The following is an 18,914-nucleotide window of genomic DNA, read 5'->3' on the forward strand; positions in this document are numbered from 1 at the left end:
GACTGGTGAGGGCTCTAGATCAACATTAGATATAGTAAAATCAACAGGAGGATTATTTAATTAAATTAATAAAAGCAAACCCACTCTAAAGTTTGCAATTACTTTTCAGGAATCACAATTAGCCTAAATCGACATCTTTAGAGAAAGTTATCTAACAAAAATAAAAGGCTTTAATTTTGGTCATTTTTACAAATGCTTTTGAAGATCAGTGGTGCTGTGATGAAAACTTGGTGTACAAACTATCCAGGGTAATTTAACCACTTTGGACCTTTACCAGCTCTACAAACGAGTCTGTATAAAGGATAAAAAAACAGCAGCCTGTCACATATATGCAGCCAACATGTGCACCACAGGCTGAGCTCACTGACTTATTGTTTCACAAACGCTGGTCCATCATATTACATTATTTGTATTGTTTTTATGTCTTTTATTCTCATTTTCTCAGCATGTCTGGTTGTATTTTCTTTTATAAACCACTTTGAAACTTTGTGCTAAAAAAAGGCTGTATAAATAAAGTGTATTATTATATTATCACCTCAGAAAATGAAAGAAATACAACAATTCCTTTGTTGTTCTTATATTTTCACTTTATCTGTCTAGTTTCAACATTAATATTAATGTAAAAAAAACAAAAACATTCCCTTTAACAGACTGGAATCTGTCTCACACAGACATCAGAGTTGTATCTGCAGCCTGTGTCTTCATCATATTGTTGCTGTTGCAGGTGTAGTTGCAGTACCACTGCTCGGCTGCTCTGCGGCGCTGTTCTCACTCATAAAAAGAAAACAACATGTCACGTTATAAAAGCAGGACCACATGGTGCCTTCGGGTAATGTCGAAAATATGGAAACAAAAAGTGGAATAAAGGTGAACAACCCATCACAGTTGTAAACAAAATACATCACCATTTTCTATAAAACCTCACACACACATGGCTGTCAGTTCAGTCGTCGTTCATGACTAATCATCAATTTCACACCCACGAGCGTTTTCTTCTCACAGAAGAGTAGCTCAGTACCACGTGATACGTCAAAATAACAGTCTCACATCCATTTTAATTAATTTACTCAAAGTCATAGTTACCTTTAAGGACACAGTCTCTGTATTTTTGTCTGAGAATTTGGGAGTTTTAGCACTCTGCAGGTACCTTTTGAATTGTATGTACTGGTCCCAATGGTCTTACAATTTTGGCCAATAAATAGGATATGATAAGAATTATAGGGTTTATTATTTCCTCAACAGAAGTGAAAATAAAAAGCATCAGTCTCCAAACTTGATAAATTTAAATTTTTCAGTTAAACTTCCAGATTAAGAGTTACTTTATGGATTGAGAAAATTCTTCTACCTCTTTCCAAACAAACCATTTTAAAAAAGCACAGCCACAAAGATGGACTCAAGTCTGTTTTTATTGCTCATGAGAAGCTGATGCTTCTTTTTTTTTATTTTATTTTTTAAAGTTTTATGTACGTGTACTGTTATTCTATTTTTCCATTTCTATTTATCTATGTATTTATGTTTATTATTGTCACTTCAGTCTTGCTTTGAATCTGTTTGTATTGTATTTGAGGAATACAAGATCAATATTTCTACTAGAAACTGCCATGTACTGAATTGTTCTAAATACAGTTATAAAAAAGATGATGCTGTTGTTTTCAGGGTAAAGGCCTTGGCTTGGCTTCACCTCAGTATTTCTAAAATCCTGGCTATGGTCCATGTTTAATTTGTTATTGTTTTTATTGAGGGCACTGAAATGCTTCGGAGTTGGATTTTACGACAGCATGTAAACGCAGCACCAGGTCTTTGCTAACTCATCCAGTGGTGGGTGTCAAACCGCGCGGCGCTCCGCTCTCATAAACAGCAGATCTACATATCACCTGCGTCATGCGGACGCCATATTTGCACGTGATCGGACCTATCCACAGCACTGTCAGATCTACTGCTCCTCGGGCCGCGCGCAGCCTGTTGGCTACTTCCTGACTCGGGGCTAGCTTTGCTGTGTTTGATAGTAGCATGTAGATGAGAGCCGAAGACTCAGAGCAGGCTGCTGGAGGTGACTTTCCCGAGTAGCAGACGAGAAAAGAGGGCTTTCGGCGAGAGCTACCTCGACAACATGGATTACTTGGTAGGTGTCGCTTCACTTTAGTCTGTTTTTTCCCCCCACATTAAACACAGGACGGTGGCAGTGCTGCTACAAGACGCTCGAAGAGGCGAAGAGTTGTTTATCAATAGTGAAGTGAGCTAATGAGCCCACTTGTTTTGCTCTCAGGGATGCTCGAAGTCCACAAACAGCGTGTTTGATAGTGACTCTTGTTATCAAAGCCTTGTGTTACAAATAAATGGCTGGTTTTGAAAGAAACATTCAACCTACATTAATACTATGGCTCCTGAGATGGGACACTTTACATGAAATGAGCCTAACACATAATAAGACAATAAAGAGAGTAGTCAACTGTGCTGCCTGTATAAAGCTTCAAGTTATGCTTCAAAAATCTGCTTTCCTCTTTGATGAGGTGCCTGCTGTGTGTTGGAGCTCCCTCCTATTGTTTACTGTAGCACCCACTGTTTAAAATTAGAGATCCTGTTCTGTTCAACATAAACCTGCAGGAAGTTTAAACAAAGCACTACTCTTAGTCCTGCCGCTAGAGAGCTGTTGAGATTTGTGGGATTTTCCTTAAAGGAGCAGAATCAAGTTTTGCTGATAGCAGACATCAGACAGAGGAGCCAGCACTAGAGGGCAGCTGCACGTCTGACACACATATAGATCTGCTGTCAATGCAAAATCGACCTCCAAACTGCGTCTGTCACAGTCTGAACTCCCTCAGGTCAAATCCAGGAAGAGAAAGAAGAAGTGACTCAAACAGCTTGATTTTGATTTACGCCTAAATGTCAGCTCATGTCACGATTGCTCTGAGGCTCTGAGGAAAACATCCCACAGCTGTAATTATTCCCCCTTGAATGATTTCTGGATCTGTCTTTGACAACAAGCCACGGTGATGTCGTGCGTGCGCTCATAGTGTGTTTTCCCTTGATGTATCCAGGAGCAGCCACCTCACACACCCCAGTACATTTCCATGAGAACATGACCTCCCCTCAGAGACAACAAAAGCTCTCCTTACAGAATAGTCAAACACTGAATGAAGGGGAGCAAAGGAATGGGCGTCCACTGCTCAACAATGAGTCGGACAATGCTGCTAGTCTGCGAGTCTTTGTGTGAAGTCTGTATAAGTTTTACTGAGGGAAAGATAGAACTGAATGGTTTGGAAAAAGTGTGGGTGGATAGAAAATGTGTTGGATAACAGAAAGAGGCCTGTCTCTTGGCCTTTTGCACACATGTTAGATAACACAATTTAATCTTTTCTTTATGACTGATACGTGACAACGGTCACTGATAGGCTTTACACCTTTACTCTACATTTACATGCAGACATCATTATAAAAATGTGCAGCCTCCCAGTCTACACACATTAATGTCTTATTTTCCATTGCTTCCCACTCTGCCCTGTGCAGCCGATCTGGCTAAACCTGTATAAGAACTAGCTATCCAGACGGGCAGGTATGACAGCTGCAGTCTGGGCAGGGGGGCGGACACCTGTGGCTCACTGACAGCCCTCCACTAAATTAACTCCACTAAAAAACACTTGATTTTCTCAGCATCAAACTCTTTACGTTTGAATTTTCACTGTTGGCGGACGAGGCTCTGATTGATAAGGCTGAAATGATAACTCACATTCATTCAGGTGGAGACAGACTGAGAAACTATCAGACATAATTAAGACGGTATCTTAATTGCACAATGAAATTAACTCATTATGCTATTATAGGAGGTTCATTTCAGGCAGACAAGGCTGGAAATACTTAAGATATTATCATTGAACCTTAAGCTTTCCTCCATCTGATTATGGCTGAGGTGGAGAAACAAGCCCTCTTGCTATCAGCCTTTTGTCATAAAAGCACAACTCAGGACAGATAATGGAAAGATAATTTTGATGTACCCATGAAGCAGCATTCAGAACAAATATCACATTTGTCAATTATCAGACTTGCTTGATGTACATCATCATTTATAGTTCTGTCTATTGGTAAGGTCACTTCCTGTCTTGTCTGATCCTGATTGATTGCAAAACATCCCATCAGCTGGCTGGATGTGTTGTTGGCAGCCTGGTAGGTGGGCGGAGTCCAGTGAGAGTGATCTATTTAGCTCTGAGCGTTTTTCTCACTCTCACCTGGAGAACCAAGAGACGAACGTCTGAAAACCTGCTGACAGTATTAGTGCGGTGGCGGCTCTGTAGGTCCGATCATGTCTTCTGATGTAAGTGCTTGAATTTGTGATTTATGATATTGGGTTATATATGAACAAAACAGACCACTAACCAGCAGTAATATACATGTTCATAGTTATTCATATTCTAGGATTTTAACATTTTGGACATCTTTGGAGCTGTAGCTCCTAGTCAGTTAATTGGCAACTGTTTTGATAATCGATAAATCATTTTCTGTAATTTTCTAATTAAAAAATTGGGTAAAAAAAATGTCTCATTCCAGCTTCTTAAATGTGAATATTTTCAGGTTTCTTTACTCCTCAGTGACAGTAAACTCAATATCTTTAGGTTATGGACAATGCAAGACATTGATCAACATTTTTCACTATTGTCTGACATTTTATGAACCAAACAACTAATCGTTCAATCTAGAAAATCATTGTCAGATTAATGGACAATAAAAATTATTGTTACTTGCAGCCCTAGACATTTTTAACTTCAACATGTTGGCAATGTATGAGTGTAAAGAGTTACTTTTTAAAGTAAGTAGTTACAAAGTTACTCTTCCTTAAGAGTGCTTTGTTGGAGTCAGTCAGTGTTTTGAAATCCAAGGCATATTTTTAAGGAATTTCAAGGCAAGTCACTTCGGTTTTTAACTATTCTAGTTCGCTGTTTAGGAAGTACTTAGACTGTAGATGTTGAATAAGCAGCATGGCATTTACAAATGATGACTAGCTTTCAACATCACAGGGTTGAAAATCATCACTTCCCCATTTTTCTTTAGTCACGAGAAAAGATGTATTGACAGATATATTTGCAGTGATGTAAGGTTTTGTGGATTTTTTCATTTATGACATTAATGATGTGTGCTGAACAGTCTGCCCCAAAACCCACGCAATCCTACATATTGTTACATGAAAAGCATAAATCATGGCGTTAAAATTATGTTCTGCACCCGTAAAATCTTTTGTGAATCCAAAACAACCTTCACATATTGTAACAGATGCATGTGTCTGTGTGTCCAGAGTGCCTTGGAAGTGTATAAGGAGATGCTCCTGGTGTACCTGGAGGAGGGCCGGCAGCAGGTCAACTCCCACTGCGCGGACCTGGAGCCATGGCAGATCATTGGAGCCACTTTCATCACCACGCTGGGAGCAGTCTGGATCAAAGGCTTCCTCTTCCAGCAAGAAAGTAATCTTTCACACGTGATACATGGGTAGAAAGTAGGCCTGCTGGGAACTAAATCAGGTGCTAACACAGGGAGGCCATGTTCACAAAGCGTTTGGAGTCAATGCTCCTTTTCGGCTGGTTTAATAATGTGTGAGTTTGGTTGCCACACTGTAATTTTCAGTCATATTCTCTGAGCTTTTAACATGAGGTTTGACCTCTGCCAAGCTCCTGTGTGGTATTTCAAAATGATGTCTGAGCAAAGAAAATGAATAGCTTCCTGGTAGTTTCCCTCGTATATATTGACGACTTGTTTCTCCTGTCTGTTTGACTAAGAAATTCCTTCAATCAGCAAGACTTTCTAGATGTGCTATCAATCAATCAGTGGTTGAATTCCACAGCAACAAGGTCAGCTCCACCCGTCTGACTTCAGCTCTGAAAGTTGGTTAGCGTGAGTCTTCTTTAAGGAAACGAGTAGGAAAACATGATCAGAATGAAAAGCTTTGTGAATACGGCTCCAGATTTCATAAGCCACGTCTTGTCTCGACGTGTGATTATGGGTCATAGTCAGCTGTTCAATGTTTGTGGTTGCATGTGTGCCAGCCTTTTCACCACAGCTGCTGCCTTTGTGTTTTTGGCTAATAGGTCTCAGATCCCGGATCAAGAAGCAGTGCTTTCGACTCATCAGAAAAATACCCTTTGTTGGGGGGAAGGTAAGTATCACTGGTGAATCTGTTCCTTCTTTTCTCAGCAGATGTGCACTGATTGTACTGTCTGAGGCTCTTATGAGTCATTCTTGGATGACTGAGTAAAGCATGCTGCAGGGCGGGGGGGGGGGGGGGGGTCAGACCTTTGGCACACTTACAGTAACATCATGCACTGGAGATAACAGTGGGTTACTTCTGGTCATTATGAGGACACTTTCAGATTTTATCAAAAGTGTTGCTAGTGGACATGTTGTCACGTTCAGTCTGAAACACAGTCACTTCACATTCACTCATTTGAGGGAATGATATGCTTTACTTTACTGTTGTTTTTACTGCAGAGACAGCCGATGCCCATAAATTAACTTCGTCCTCTCTTTATAACAGATTCAGAGCCAGCTCAACAAGGCTTTGGATGACATGTCTGCCAGTCTCTGTACTCTGAAGGAGGGGATGAGCTACACTAAACAGCTGCCCTCTAAAGGCCTCTCTCAGAACCAAGTGCTGGATAAAATCAGAGAGTACGAGACTCTGAGTAAGTCATCATTCATTCCTGAGTTTCAGGGTTCATTATCTGTAAAGCTGACTGTCTGAAAACTATTTCTAGCCAAATTACTTTTAAGAAAACTGGTGGCCCTTTCCTTCATATTTCTTTGAGAATAAACAGAGATTTCTGTCGTTGCAGATGAGGTGCAGTGGGAGAACGGATGTGTTTCAGGTGCAGTGTACTGGGGTGATGAATCACTGACCAAACTCCTGGTGAAGGTATGCATCTTTGTTCACATCTCTGGACTTTGGCATTCCAAGCACCAATTGTCAAGGTTGAACGTGAATACATTTTGGTATTCGCTACAGTAAGCAGAACTCAGTTATTTTCTGTATCGTTTTTGTATTTTTTGACCAACAACTCCTTTTTTTTGCCTTTTAAGGTGTAATGTGTATGTCAGAATTTAAGTTTAAAACATTCAGAAAATGAACTAAAATCATCAACCGAATGCGAAGAAACAAATAACATTTTTAACGATAAATCAAAGACAGACAGTGAGTTTTCTTTGTTTGACAAGCTCTTAGCTTTTTTAGTCTAAAAAATAAACAAAATAAATTCACAAAATGTCAAGACAGGAAATATTCTTACACCGATTTTCCTTACTAAACAGAAAAATACAATTCAATTCTCTCTTCTCTCTCTCTTAGTTTGCCTTGTTATACGCTTCATACAAGCTCCATAGATATAAAATAAAACTCACTCAATCATAGTTCTGATACGAACCACTGTAAATCACCCAGTCTGGCCATGTTCACAGGGAGGCTACTAAATCCAGTTGCTTTGCCCACGACGTAAACACCATCACTCCCCTGTTGCCCAGGGCTACTAACTGCACAGCGTACCGAGCTAACTAGCTAACAGCAGCAAGTCCCCACAGCACTACATAGCTACAGCAAAATGTATAGTGAGCACAAGTTAGCAGTTACTCTCATGATGTGCTGCCGCATACATTTTTGGAGTGAATTTTGAGGTGGCCGATTTTTTACACATTGCATTTTTTTAAAAGAGACTACTGCTGCCGTTGTTTGTGTTTCATGCAGATCTTTACTTTTTCTGTTGCCAGGTATATGGAGATTTTGCATGGAGCAACCCACTTCACCCAGACATCTTCCCTGGTGTAAGAAAGATGGAGGCAGAGGTTGTCAGAATGTCTTGCACACTCTTCCACGGTGGACCTAACTCCTGTGGCACAGTAAGTTATCATAGACATCGGCACACACATTGTATAAGTTAAGGACGGAAGGACCTATAGCATTGATTGATTTTACCTAAACAACTTTCTGTCTTTTTGTCCAGGTTACTTCAGGGGGAACTGAGAGCATCCTGATGGCCTGCAAGGCTTACAGAGACATGGCGTATGAACGAGGTGTCAAATACCCCGAAATGTAAGAGGAGCTTTATTAAGGTTGAAGAGTAATTTCAGCTTGTTTGTTATCAGCCCATTTGTCTATCTAGGTCTTGTACAAGCTTCAGTCGATAGAACAGCTAAAGAGTAACAGGACAGAGACATGCAGCAAAGGGCCACAGATCTGTTTTGAATCCTGGGGGGCTGCGGCAAGAATACAGCCTCTGTACATGTGGCACACACTCTACCAGCTGAGTTACCAGGGCACCCTTAACTTCCTCCTGTTGTCGTATCTGATTTTGAGATGAAAAAAGCACATTGCAGGTGGCTGTCAGAACTCGCAGGTGGCTCTCAGAACTCGCAGCACCTCTTGTCTCTCAAATGTCTCACCTTTATTTGGCTTTTTTCTTACAATCTGAATTTTTAAACATGCAAAACATGTATAGGGTAGGGCTGTACTTAATCATGGTCATGCTTATAAAGAAAATTTTAATTAAATACTTGAAGACATGGGCCAATTTTACGGCTTGTTCTTTACTTGTGTTTTCCACAGAAGTTCTAACATTATGTTTGTGTTTTTCCAGTCTTGCACCTGTGAGCGTCCACGCAGCCTTTGACAAAGCAGCACATTACTTTGGGATGAAGCTCATTCACATTCCCCTGGACAAGAAAACTATGAAAGTAGACGTGAAGGTGAATATACAGTATACATATTAGCCAATCGACTGCTATTCTTAGACGTTAGTTGTTATTATTATTTATTGTTTCTTCTCTTTCAAGGCAATGAAGAGAGCCATCACCAAGAACACCGCCATGCTCGTGTGCTCAGCGCCTCAGTTTCCTCATGGAATCATGGATCCCATTGAGGAAGTATCAAAGGTTAGAAGTGAAACATTTTTCCACTATAGATATGTCCTGAAATGAAACGGGGAAGTCAAATCTCTGAAACTTTCCCTCGGTGTGTTCCAGCTGGCTGTACGTTACAACCTCCCGCTGCATGTGGATGCCTGTCTGGGAGGTTTTCTCATTGTGTTCATGGCCAAGGCTGGTTACCAACTCGCCCCGTTTGACTTCAGGTTAAAAGGTGTTACCAGCATTTCTGCAGACACCCACAAGGTAAGGAGTGGCTATTTATTACCTTCAGATCTTTAAAGCTCACTGACTTACTCTTTTCTCACACTTGTGTTCTTCCCTTCACCAAAAGAACAAATACACAAGGTTTAAAAAAAGTTATATCGAATAAAAAATCCTGGAAATGGCATTGTACTTGGTATAATGTAAAAATCATAGAATTTAAAGTTCAGTGTTTTATTTTAACAGGCTCTAGGCCGTAGTTTCATAGTATTTTAACCCTGTGTGTGTTCCTACATTCCTTTCCAGTACGGTTACGCCCCCAAAGGTTCCTCAGTGATCCTGTACAGCGATAAAAAGTACCGTCACTACCAGTACTTTGTAGCTCCAGACTGGCAGGGGGGAATCTATGCCTCGCCCTCTGTTGCAGGCTCCAGGCCGGGAGGAATCATCGCTGCCTGCTGGGCCACCATGATGCACATGGGAGAGAGCGGATACATCGACGCAACCAAGAAGATCATTAGCACAGCACGCAAAATCAAAACAGAGTAAGACACTTCACACTTGTTGACATGAAAGCAGAGCTCTTGAATTTTGATTTCATACGTCATTTATCTTATCGCCTTCAATGTGTACATTTGTTGTTTTTATTATTGACAGAATCCGCAAGATAAAAGGCGTGACTGTGTTTGGAGATCCAGAGGTGTCGGTGGTGGCAATAGGCTCAGATGTTTTTGATATTTTCCGCCTGTCTAACGCACTGACGACAAAGGGCTGGAATTTGAACACACTGCAGTACCCATCCAGGTATTGTAAAAAAAAAAAAAATAGTAACAATCATTTAAAATTGTAGCATTTATGATTAGTCAAGAATGTAACAAGTGTATGATCTTCTCTCTCCCAGCATCCACATCTGTTGCACAGTTCTGCACACACAGCCGGGTGTCGCTGACCGGTTTGTCCGTGATGTCAAAGAGCAGGTTGCCATCATCATGAAGAACCCCAAAGAGAAAACCACAGGAATGGTGAGCTAGTTCTGCTTACACATTTGTTGAATATACAGCAAAAGATTTAAATAGTACACAAATCTTTAAAAGTGTGTGTCTGTTTTATCAACCCAAACAACAAGTATGTACAAGGACACTGCTGCACTAAACAAGTTGGCTTTTGAGGCTATTCTATAACAGAATAAGTACTAATTTAGTTTAAGGTCTTATTTTGTAGATAGAAGCAGCACATCCCTAAGGGGATGTGGGAAAACTTGTACTTCTGGTCAGGCTTTACTTTGATGAATAGAAGAATAAACAAGATAAGCCTCACTTGTAATTACTTGTGCATTTAAGTTTCCTACAACACAAATCTGACGTCAATGAAGATCTTGGTAAAACTTGACACACGGACACAATGTGTGTAACCCTTCAAGACCATCTTATCTTTACCTCTAGACACTTGAAGCCTCCTTAGATTAAGTAAGCCAAATGTGTAGGATGCTGAGCCCTTTAAGGTTAACTAACCATGTCAATGCTCAAATTAAACCTTTTTGTCCCAAATTTTCTACCACAATGACTGGACTTGTATTACACCCTGCAAGTTATTTAAAGAGAGACTACCATTTAGAAAATTACATTGTTTAAAATGCTGTAATTAAACTCTCATCTATATTTAAGGCCAAACTTTAATCTAATCTTTTACCGGCTGGTAAATACAGGCGAGTGTGAGAAAGTACAATTACCATTTGTATTGCGGCATTACAAACCATGTGAAATATGTTTACCAGGCTCTGCTGTTTACTACGCTGTTGATACACGTGGCATTTTGTTTTCGTCATCGACTCAATTCGACACAAGCTGCATGTGCAGTTGTGTGTTTTTAAGTTGTGGAAACTCCACCCAACTGGCACAAACCTGCGTTGCACCAGTCAGGTTGGTTAAGAGCACACCCATGAATGATGCGTCACCTTCATTTTAATAATAGAAATGAAAACAATGGCCAAACGTAGAGTTAAATCCTACTGAGAAATACATCCTGAGATTTACACTAAAATTAAATCAATTGACAAATTTAGAGTTTGTTTTCAATGTCTTTATGTATTTTTTTATTATTTATTTGGCAATTTTAGTAGTAGGCTAACAGAGGAGGCTTTCAAACTCTAAATCCCCCTGGTAGGCACAAGAGAGTTGCAGGGGTTTGCGGAGGGAGAGAAATGAGGTAAAGATGCTATAAGGTGAAATAAATGGGTGCAGTTCTCTAAAAACAACAGGAAGTTAGTTATGATCAACACAGTCTGCAATTGGAGCTGCTGCAGAGGCTCTGACACATAACCTACAGAGGAGATTAAGGTACTTTAAAACCATTTGAGCCTGATTGCCACAATTTCTGCTATAAAAGGTACTCTGATGAGATCTGAATACACAGACTTGATACACATATTTTTAGATTCAGTATTACTCCATTTGGTCTGAGGGGCGGGGGTGAGTGTCAGACTTTGAAAACCTCTGTGCCAACCTCTCCATATACAGCTAAGAAAAAATATGCTCTCTAGGGGTTGTTGAAAGGTACGCTGGGGGATTTAGGAGCAGAACAGTAACAGACGCTCAAGTAGTCAAGACAGGGTTGTAAGTGGTCGCACCAAGAAAAGTAAATCGTCAAACACTTCCTTAAATGTTCTTAACGCCACAGTCTGATTATCTAATAGTGTTAAAGGATACAAGTGTGTGATTTATTTTATTACTGGTGTAAACTCACTCATGTCTTCCTGCTGCTTCAGGGAGCGATCTACGGCATGGCCCAGTCCATCCCAGACAGATCCATGGTGACAGAGATCTCCCAAGGTTTCTTGGACTGTCTCTACAGCACTGAGGTGGCCAAGTCAAACACCAGCCACATGAACGGCAACGGCAAAGCCCACTGAAGCAGGACTTGGCCCTCCTGGTCCGAACCCGTCGCACGCAGGGAAACCCGCTTGCCTCCTTCCAGAGTTAATCGCTCAATGGTTGCCTTATCTTGCATACATACACCATACGGAAAAACATCTGCAAAGATCTTTGAAGCACAAGCCATCGTCATTTGAATCAGCCCAGAGGGATGTGAGAGAAGAAATGACTGGTTCCAAACATGTTTTAGTCTTTTAATTTGATCAGTGTAGTGGAAGTGTGTGAGTTGTGTGTGTTATTTTATTTGTTTAAAAAGTCCATTTCAATTTTTGCTTTTCTTTAATTCATATGTCTGTCATAATCTTTTTTTTTTTTTTTTGTCAGAACATTTCAGCTTGCTGCCATCACTGCTTCACTCTCTGTGATGACTCAGCAGAAACACAGACCACTGATAGCTTGTTAGAAGCGCTGTGCTGCCCTCTAGCATGGCACGTGACGTACTGCTCTAGACCGGCTCTACATGCAGAGGCCTGTCAAAGGTGTTATCATGAAATAGTTCTCTGGAAAACAGCATTTATACTGTAAAAGCACTGCAACGCCCTGACAGGAGCATATCAGGTTAATCTGTAAATCACTTGAAACTGCAATTCTGATGTTATGGTAGAAGTTTGTCTGTAAGCATGATCGTGCATGTCCTTGTTTGTCAGCACTCGATGACATTCATTTAGTTTTAAGTCTGCATTCGTGGTCCATCGCAGCGTTTGGATTTGTAGGCAGTGGGAGAATGATTAACATTGTGGGAGCTTTTAATGCCATTAATATTCCATTTAATTATCTTTAGATTTAAATTGGGAGAAGTTGCAACTAGGGCATGAATATTTTGAAAGTGGCTTCCAGACGCTTATCAGCCACTTTGGTTATTTTGTTGTTTGTTTTTCAGAAAAGGAAAAGGGCTTTTTTTTTTCACGCAGTAGCTGAAACACAACAAAAGGTGTAACATCCTTTAACAGACTGGACTGAAGACTGATTCCAACCCCGGTCTATAACTTAATATTTCCTCTATAGTCACCTGTGTACCACCTTATTTTAATAATTTGTCTCCTAATTCAATCTACCTCAGTTTCTACTCAATGCAAATATCACTTATTCATCCATTGAAACACATTCTAACAGGGCAACCATTTCTGACATTATTAACTTTACGTTGTTTAGGTATTTGACTGTACTCAAAGTGTTATTAGACACACTGAAACTGAAAGAAAACAGAGTCACTGTGATTGAGGTTTTCTTGGGACGAACTCATTCCCAGCCCTGTCTTAATGTGGATATATTAGGTTAGATATCCATTCAGCAGGATATTTACACATTAACTAACAGGTTGACAACTTAACGATGCATATTGTAACACCAAAAGGACCTTTTATCATTCTTTTCTTTCTTTCCTAATATTGCTTGTTGAAATTGTGTATTTCCATGAAATTATTTCCATGTCTGTGCAATACGTAACTTTTCCTTTTATGAAGTGAAACGAAGGGGAATGCTCTATTACTGTTTAAGAGATAAATCATTAGACGCATAGCATTGAATGATAGCATATCTGCCTTGTTAGAGTAATTTTACCATTTGTGTGACCACTGGGTGTTTATTAATCACTCTAATTTGTGAGTGTTTTGTGACTTGTGTTTTCAAGTTTAAAGAGGTTAAGTGTGAATGTATGTAGGTTCTTTCATGTGCATTTTTTTTTTGTTACATCAAAGAAAGAGGACATAACACCCCCACTAATGATCATCATCATGTGTCCATTCATCCTTAAATACCTTGCCCAACAGGGTGTGGAAACCCATGCCCGTGCAAAAAAAAGAGACTTTTCCAATAATGACCCATCCCGTTTGCTAAAATTGTGATGATTGAATGGCCACAAAAATCTCCTTTGATTAAAAAAATACATGTAAATTCCTCTTTAGGCATTATCTGAAAGTGACTACACGCTTACAGGTCTGCAGAGAAAATCTATCCTGGTCTGTGTTGTCGTAGGTTTACTGACATTATGTAGCAATAATGAGCGTTCACCTCTGTGCCTTCAGAGGTTTGAACTCATGACGTCATAGCAGATTTTCCTCAGGGAATTGGCTCCATAACAGCGACATAATTAAAGGTCCACTGGCCTTTCAGACATACACAGGTTGAACATTGACCTTCAAGTATAATGCAATCAAATACATCCTTACGTCAGTCTTAAAATGTTTAATTTTAGTACTGGATTGCATTATCTTTAATGTTTTCTTTATGACTATTGTCCACCACTACTGTACACTTTGTCATCATGTGAGGCTCTGAATGTAAAAGGTTTAAAGATTTTTGTTTAATCTCTGTTCATGTCAGACTGCATCCTTGTTTAGCAAATGTATTTTAAGTTAGGAAGCACCTGCTGCTTCCTTTTTAGAAAATGATCCATGAGCAGTTAACACAGTTGCACTCTTCGCTGACCATAGCAGTTGTCTACATTGTTGTGTTTTCAATAAAATGCATTCAGTCTGATGAGAGGAATCATATTCTGGTCATTTTCCAGTTAAGACAAGAACAGTTTGATGGAGAAATAACATTTACTACGTTACAGTACAGTACAAAAACATTTGGCACAGAAGGCACTAGTTTTGACAGAAGGACACATGTACCACTGTGAGTGTTAACTGTATAAACAAGTTGAATAGTTGCTGAGGCGTTATTTGAATGACTTTAATGTGTAAACATGATTTTACTATTTATCTTTGGCCAGTAATCTCATTTATTCACCAAGCGCAAAACAAAAAACATCAACATTTTTTAAAGTCATTGGACCCTTTGCAGTGACCTACACCGAAAGCTACATCATTCACAATGCATTGAAAGTAATTGGTTCATATTCTTTGGAATTACAGGTCACATCCTCAGACGTTTCCTCTCAGTGGAATGAAGAAATGAAAGACTGACTTCCAGAATGACTGTTAATGTGTGTTGTTCACATCAGTGACGCCTGGTCAATGAAAGTGGCCAAAGTGATGTCACGCTGGGACAACCCCCCACAGTCATGTGTGCTGAGAGTGATCTGAACCTGAGGGAACAAAGGACAATGGAGCAGAGAAGAAAAAAAATGTGAGCATTACACTCATCATGTGACTAGAACAGACTTAAGTCAAATTTAGTAAATTCGAGTGTGTTCGATTGAGCCTGAAGATGATGCTTCAGTGCAGCCAACTTCACAAAAAATAAAGATAAACATCTATCACTGCCTCCATGTGCAACAAATTGGAGTTTAAAGGATAAAAGCAGCTGATGTGTCAGCTGAGGCGAAGACCTTTAAAGCAGTCAAAGTGTTATTTGATGTTTTTGTGATAAAACTAGTTGAGATGACCGTTGAAAGGTGAACACTGAAAGTAGCTGCAGTGACAGCATAATTGAAATGTCAGTTCAGATGATACACTGACATCAACTCAAACGTCAGTTAAAAAGTAAATATTACAATTTTGACTTTCTTAAAAGAAAATGTGTAGGCAGAAGATATACTAAAGTTTAAATTAAAATATTAAATTCACACTATCTGCCTCCCTTACAAGGTTGAGAAGTGAAAATATTAAGTATTTTCAACCTCCATATATTGATTTTTTAGCCACACAGGGGCAACACATTAACATGCTGCAGAGAAAACACTGACATATTATCACTTCAGGTGATATGAACATGGTAGCAAACAGCATGCAGACGCAGAGCAACGTTAGCATTCATCTGGTGTTGTGTTCCCGGTCAACTGGTCGATGTAAGACCAATATTCACTTCATTTTAGCTTTGATTCAGTCTCCACCAATAGAAATATCTGGGCCTGACTCGTTAGCTGCTAAATACTCCACTACGTTTACCAGCTAGCTGCCAAATATGTCTGTCAGCTGAACTGGTAGCGTCCAGAGAGTTCATCAAAGCTTTTAGCTGAAAGCAACTCCATGCTTTGTCTGGACGTGAGAATTAAAGTTGCAGGCTGTAAAATCCAAACAATAAGCTGAAAGACACTGAAACCCTGGATATAGCCCTCCAACTATTCACATTGTTGTTTGGATGACAAACAACAGGTCCAGTGTGCAGGATGTGGGCAGATCTATTGTCAGAAATAGATTTAAATATTCATAATTGTGTTTCCATTAGTGTATCACCTGAAACTTAGAATCATTGTGTTTTTGTAGCCTAGAATGAGCCTTTTATATCTACAGAGGAAGCAGGTCCTCTTCCACAGAGTCCGCCATGTTTCTACAGTAGCAGCCTTTTGTGTTTTTAGCAGCCACCATAGGGAGGGTGAGGCGAGGGTATTTCAATTGGTTGTAATCTGCAACCTCACTATACGGCACTAAATCCTACACACTTGACCGTTAAAGACTTCATTTTAGCCTTTGTTAGCTTAGCTTAGCACCATACACCTTGCACGTTTCGTGGCGGAAGAATAAAGTTGTCGTGAATCAGCAAACTAAAGTTATTAGGTCCAGCTGTGACGTATTCACTGTTTATAGAATTGGGGATCATAATGTCCTTTTTCATTGACTTTTATACCTTATTATAGACATTGAACCACTCAGGATGATGGTCCATCTTCTCAGCTTGTAAAGCCACTCTGGACATGAAACCAAAAGCCTGTAAGAAAAGAACATCATATCCTCAAATCATGCAGCCATGTTTATATATAACATACAGTAGTTGTGTAGAGTTGAGTGCAATAAACTATGATAAAGTAGGAACCTGATTGAAGTCCTTAAAAATAAACTCTTTGTAAATGGCGTCCCGTCCCACGACCTCCACCCACTGGGCGTTGCGTAGCAGGGGGAGTAGGTGGGCCCTCTCCTCCTCAGTCAGACCCTGAATTTTACCAGCCTGGTGGGACAGAGCAGAGGTAACGTTGCAGCAGATCTGAGAGGGGCAGCTTCACAAACACAAACTGTGATTGGTTGCATAGGATCCCATCTGGAAACAATGAGAGGCTGCTTCCTGCTTTAAAAAATAGCTGGTTCAAAGGTATTTGGTGGTTGTGGGAGGGGGTGGGACTCCCTTTTGGTCACTCAGTTATAATCTTGACACATGATCCAGGGTCACATGGACTCGTTCATGATCCCTGAAATTTAGACTGCACTGTCAACATTTCATAACACTTCCCAAATAGATTTCTGACTTTATTACACAACCAAGAGGGGACTTTTGAAGGCTTTGTCCACATGAGCGCTAATGGTTACAAAGCAAAAGAGCAAACAGATGTCACAACCAGAGCGATGACATCAACTGGTATCATAGCAACGCTCTAATCTGCTCAATCAGTGGAGCACACAGACAAAACTCACTGGCTTAAACCTGTCTATTCATCACACACAGTGGCTTAACACACACACACACAAAGCTCATGCCATTCTTCTACCTGCAAAATCACGCTATGAGATTTGTTTCAAATCTCTCTGGACACCTGTAATAAAACATTATCCAGTGGACTTTTAGACTATGAGAGTGAATAAATGGCAACAGGTGTGTGTGAGGCAGTAAGCAGGCCTGTGTGACACACCACACTGGGCACACACACCGTAAAGAGGCTGTGTACTCACCATGTTTGCAGAGTGTTTTCATGCACAGAGGAGGTTCAGCTCCAGCTCCCTGTTGCACAGAGGAAAATCCGCTGTGGCAGCCAGTGAGAGCAACTGGAATGAATCCATCCGACACATGAGCCGTAGGTCCTGCTTAGCTGCCCCCGCACAAGCCTGAGCAGAAATCCTCACTGCTGATAGGTTACTCAGCCTCCTGTCAGCACGGGTTTAATCATAAACTGTCATCTGTTGCATGAGGCATGCGTGAGGCCAGCTATTGTAGCAGGACTCAACAATTAAAGGGCCGTTGCAGCAGTGTTTGCTGTGTGATGAAAGGATAATAGTCTGTTTTACATTGTATATGCACACATATTATACATGAACTCAAACTTCAGAATAATAGCCTGCTGTTAATGATGTCACTGTTCAACAGGACAGCAGATTTAAAAAGCTGACTGGGGTTCATGTCAAAGGTTAATGAGCTGCTCCTGTGAGAGTGCCCCGGTGAACTCATCTGTCACAGTGAGCGCTCAGGGAAATTAACTGGTTAATGAAATGAGGAGAGGGAGAGGATGTGACAAGTGATCAGCATTTAACAGTTGGCTGGATGAGGAAATGAGAATAGTGCTCCAGTGTTTTAGTTAGAAATGAAGGCATGCTGGGACTTAGAACAAAGAGATTAGATTGGGGTTAAATGGTTGTATAAATTGTGTTTGGAAACGTAGCTTATCCCTCTGACTTCTACATTAATACACACACTTACTAATTTAAAGGGACAAGTCACCCGAGAAAACAAAGACAGAGGGAAAGAGCTGGAGGGCATCATTTTGCTAAATAAATAATGATACACGATAGACCAAGGATTGGGGTAAAGCTTGTGGATTCAATTTTAAGCAACAAAAAGCTGATGTTCTTGTATCTGTATCCTTGCATAATGTATGCTAAAGGGACAGTTTGTCAAAAATACGTATTTTTTTTCTCTTACCCGTAGTGCTATCATTCCATCTGGATTGTTTTGGTGTGTGTTGCCAAGTTTTGGAGATATCGGCCATAGAGACGTCTGCCTTCTCTCGAATATAATGGAACTGAACGGCACTTGACTTGTGGTGCTCAAAGCGCCAAAACATATATTTAAAAACACTCAATAACAATGTCTCCTTACAGAAATCATGACCCAGTTACTCAAGGTAATCCACAGACCTTGTTGTGAGCAGTTTCATGGAGGATCTATTTTCTTTCTAAGTTATATATTTGTTGGAGCTTTGAGCACTACAAGCTGAGCGCCATCTAGATCCATTAAATTCAAGTGAAGGCAGACATCTCTACAGCTGATCGATATCTACAAAACTTGGCAACTCACACC

General features: G+C 40.2%; 2 protein-coding genes across 2 annotated transcripts; one reads left to right on the plus strand and one right to left on the minus strand.

Moving 5' to 3' along the window:
* The first annotated feature begins 1,981 nt into the window (after positions 1 to 1,981).
* sgpl1 (sphingosine-1-phosphate lyase 1) lies at positions 1,982 to 14,504 on the plus strand. The gene is made up of 14 exons (XM_073481361.1): positions 1,982 to 2,122; positions 5,285 to 5,450; positions 6,072 to 6,139; positions 6,518 to 6,665; positions 6,816 to 6,895; positions 7,741 to 7,869; positions 7,974 to 8,062; positions 8,607 to 8,715; positions 8,803 to 8,901; positions 8,992 to 9,138; positions 9,403 to 9,641; positions 9,754 to 9,900; positions 9,998 to 10,118; positions 11,861 to 14,504. The coding sequence occupies exons 1-14, from the start codon at positions 2,111 to 2,113 to the stop codon at positions 12,002 to 12,004; spliced, it is 1,698 nt and encodes a 565-aa protein (XP_073337462.1). The 5' UTR covers positions 1,982 to 2,110; the 3' UTR covers positions 12,005 to 14,504.
* A 184-nt stretch (positions 14,505 to 14,688) lies between these two features.
* pcbd1 (pterin-4 alpha-carbinolamine dehydratase/dimerization cofactor of hepatocyte nuclear factor 1 alpha) lies at positions 14,689 to 17,672 on the minus strand. Its single transcript, XM_073481362.1, has 4 exons — positions 17,573 to 17,672; positions 16,725 to 16,856; positions 16,539 to 16,619; positions 14,689 to 15,057 (listed from the first exon to the last, which is right to left on the minus strand). Exons 1-4 carry the CDS (start codon positions 17,573 to 17,575, stop codon positions 14,965 to 14,967), a joined length of 309 nt encoding a protein of 102 aa, XP_073337463.1. The 5' UTR covers positions 17,576 to 17,672; the 3' UTR covers positions 14,689 to 14,964.
* Positions 17,673 to 18,914: the final 1,242 nt, after the last annotated feature.

This window comes from Pagrus major, chromosome 15 (genome assembly GCF_040436345.1).
Source record: "Pagrus major chromosome 15, Pma_NU_1.0".
Taxonomy (NCBI): domain Eukaryota; kingdom Metazoa; phylum Chordata; class Actinopteri; order Spariformes; family Sparidae; genus Pagrus; species Pagrus major.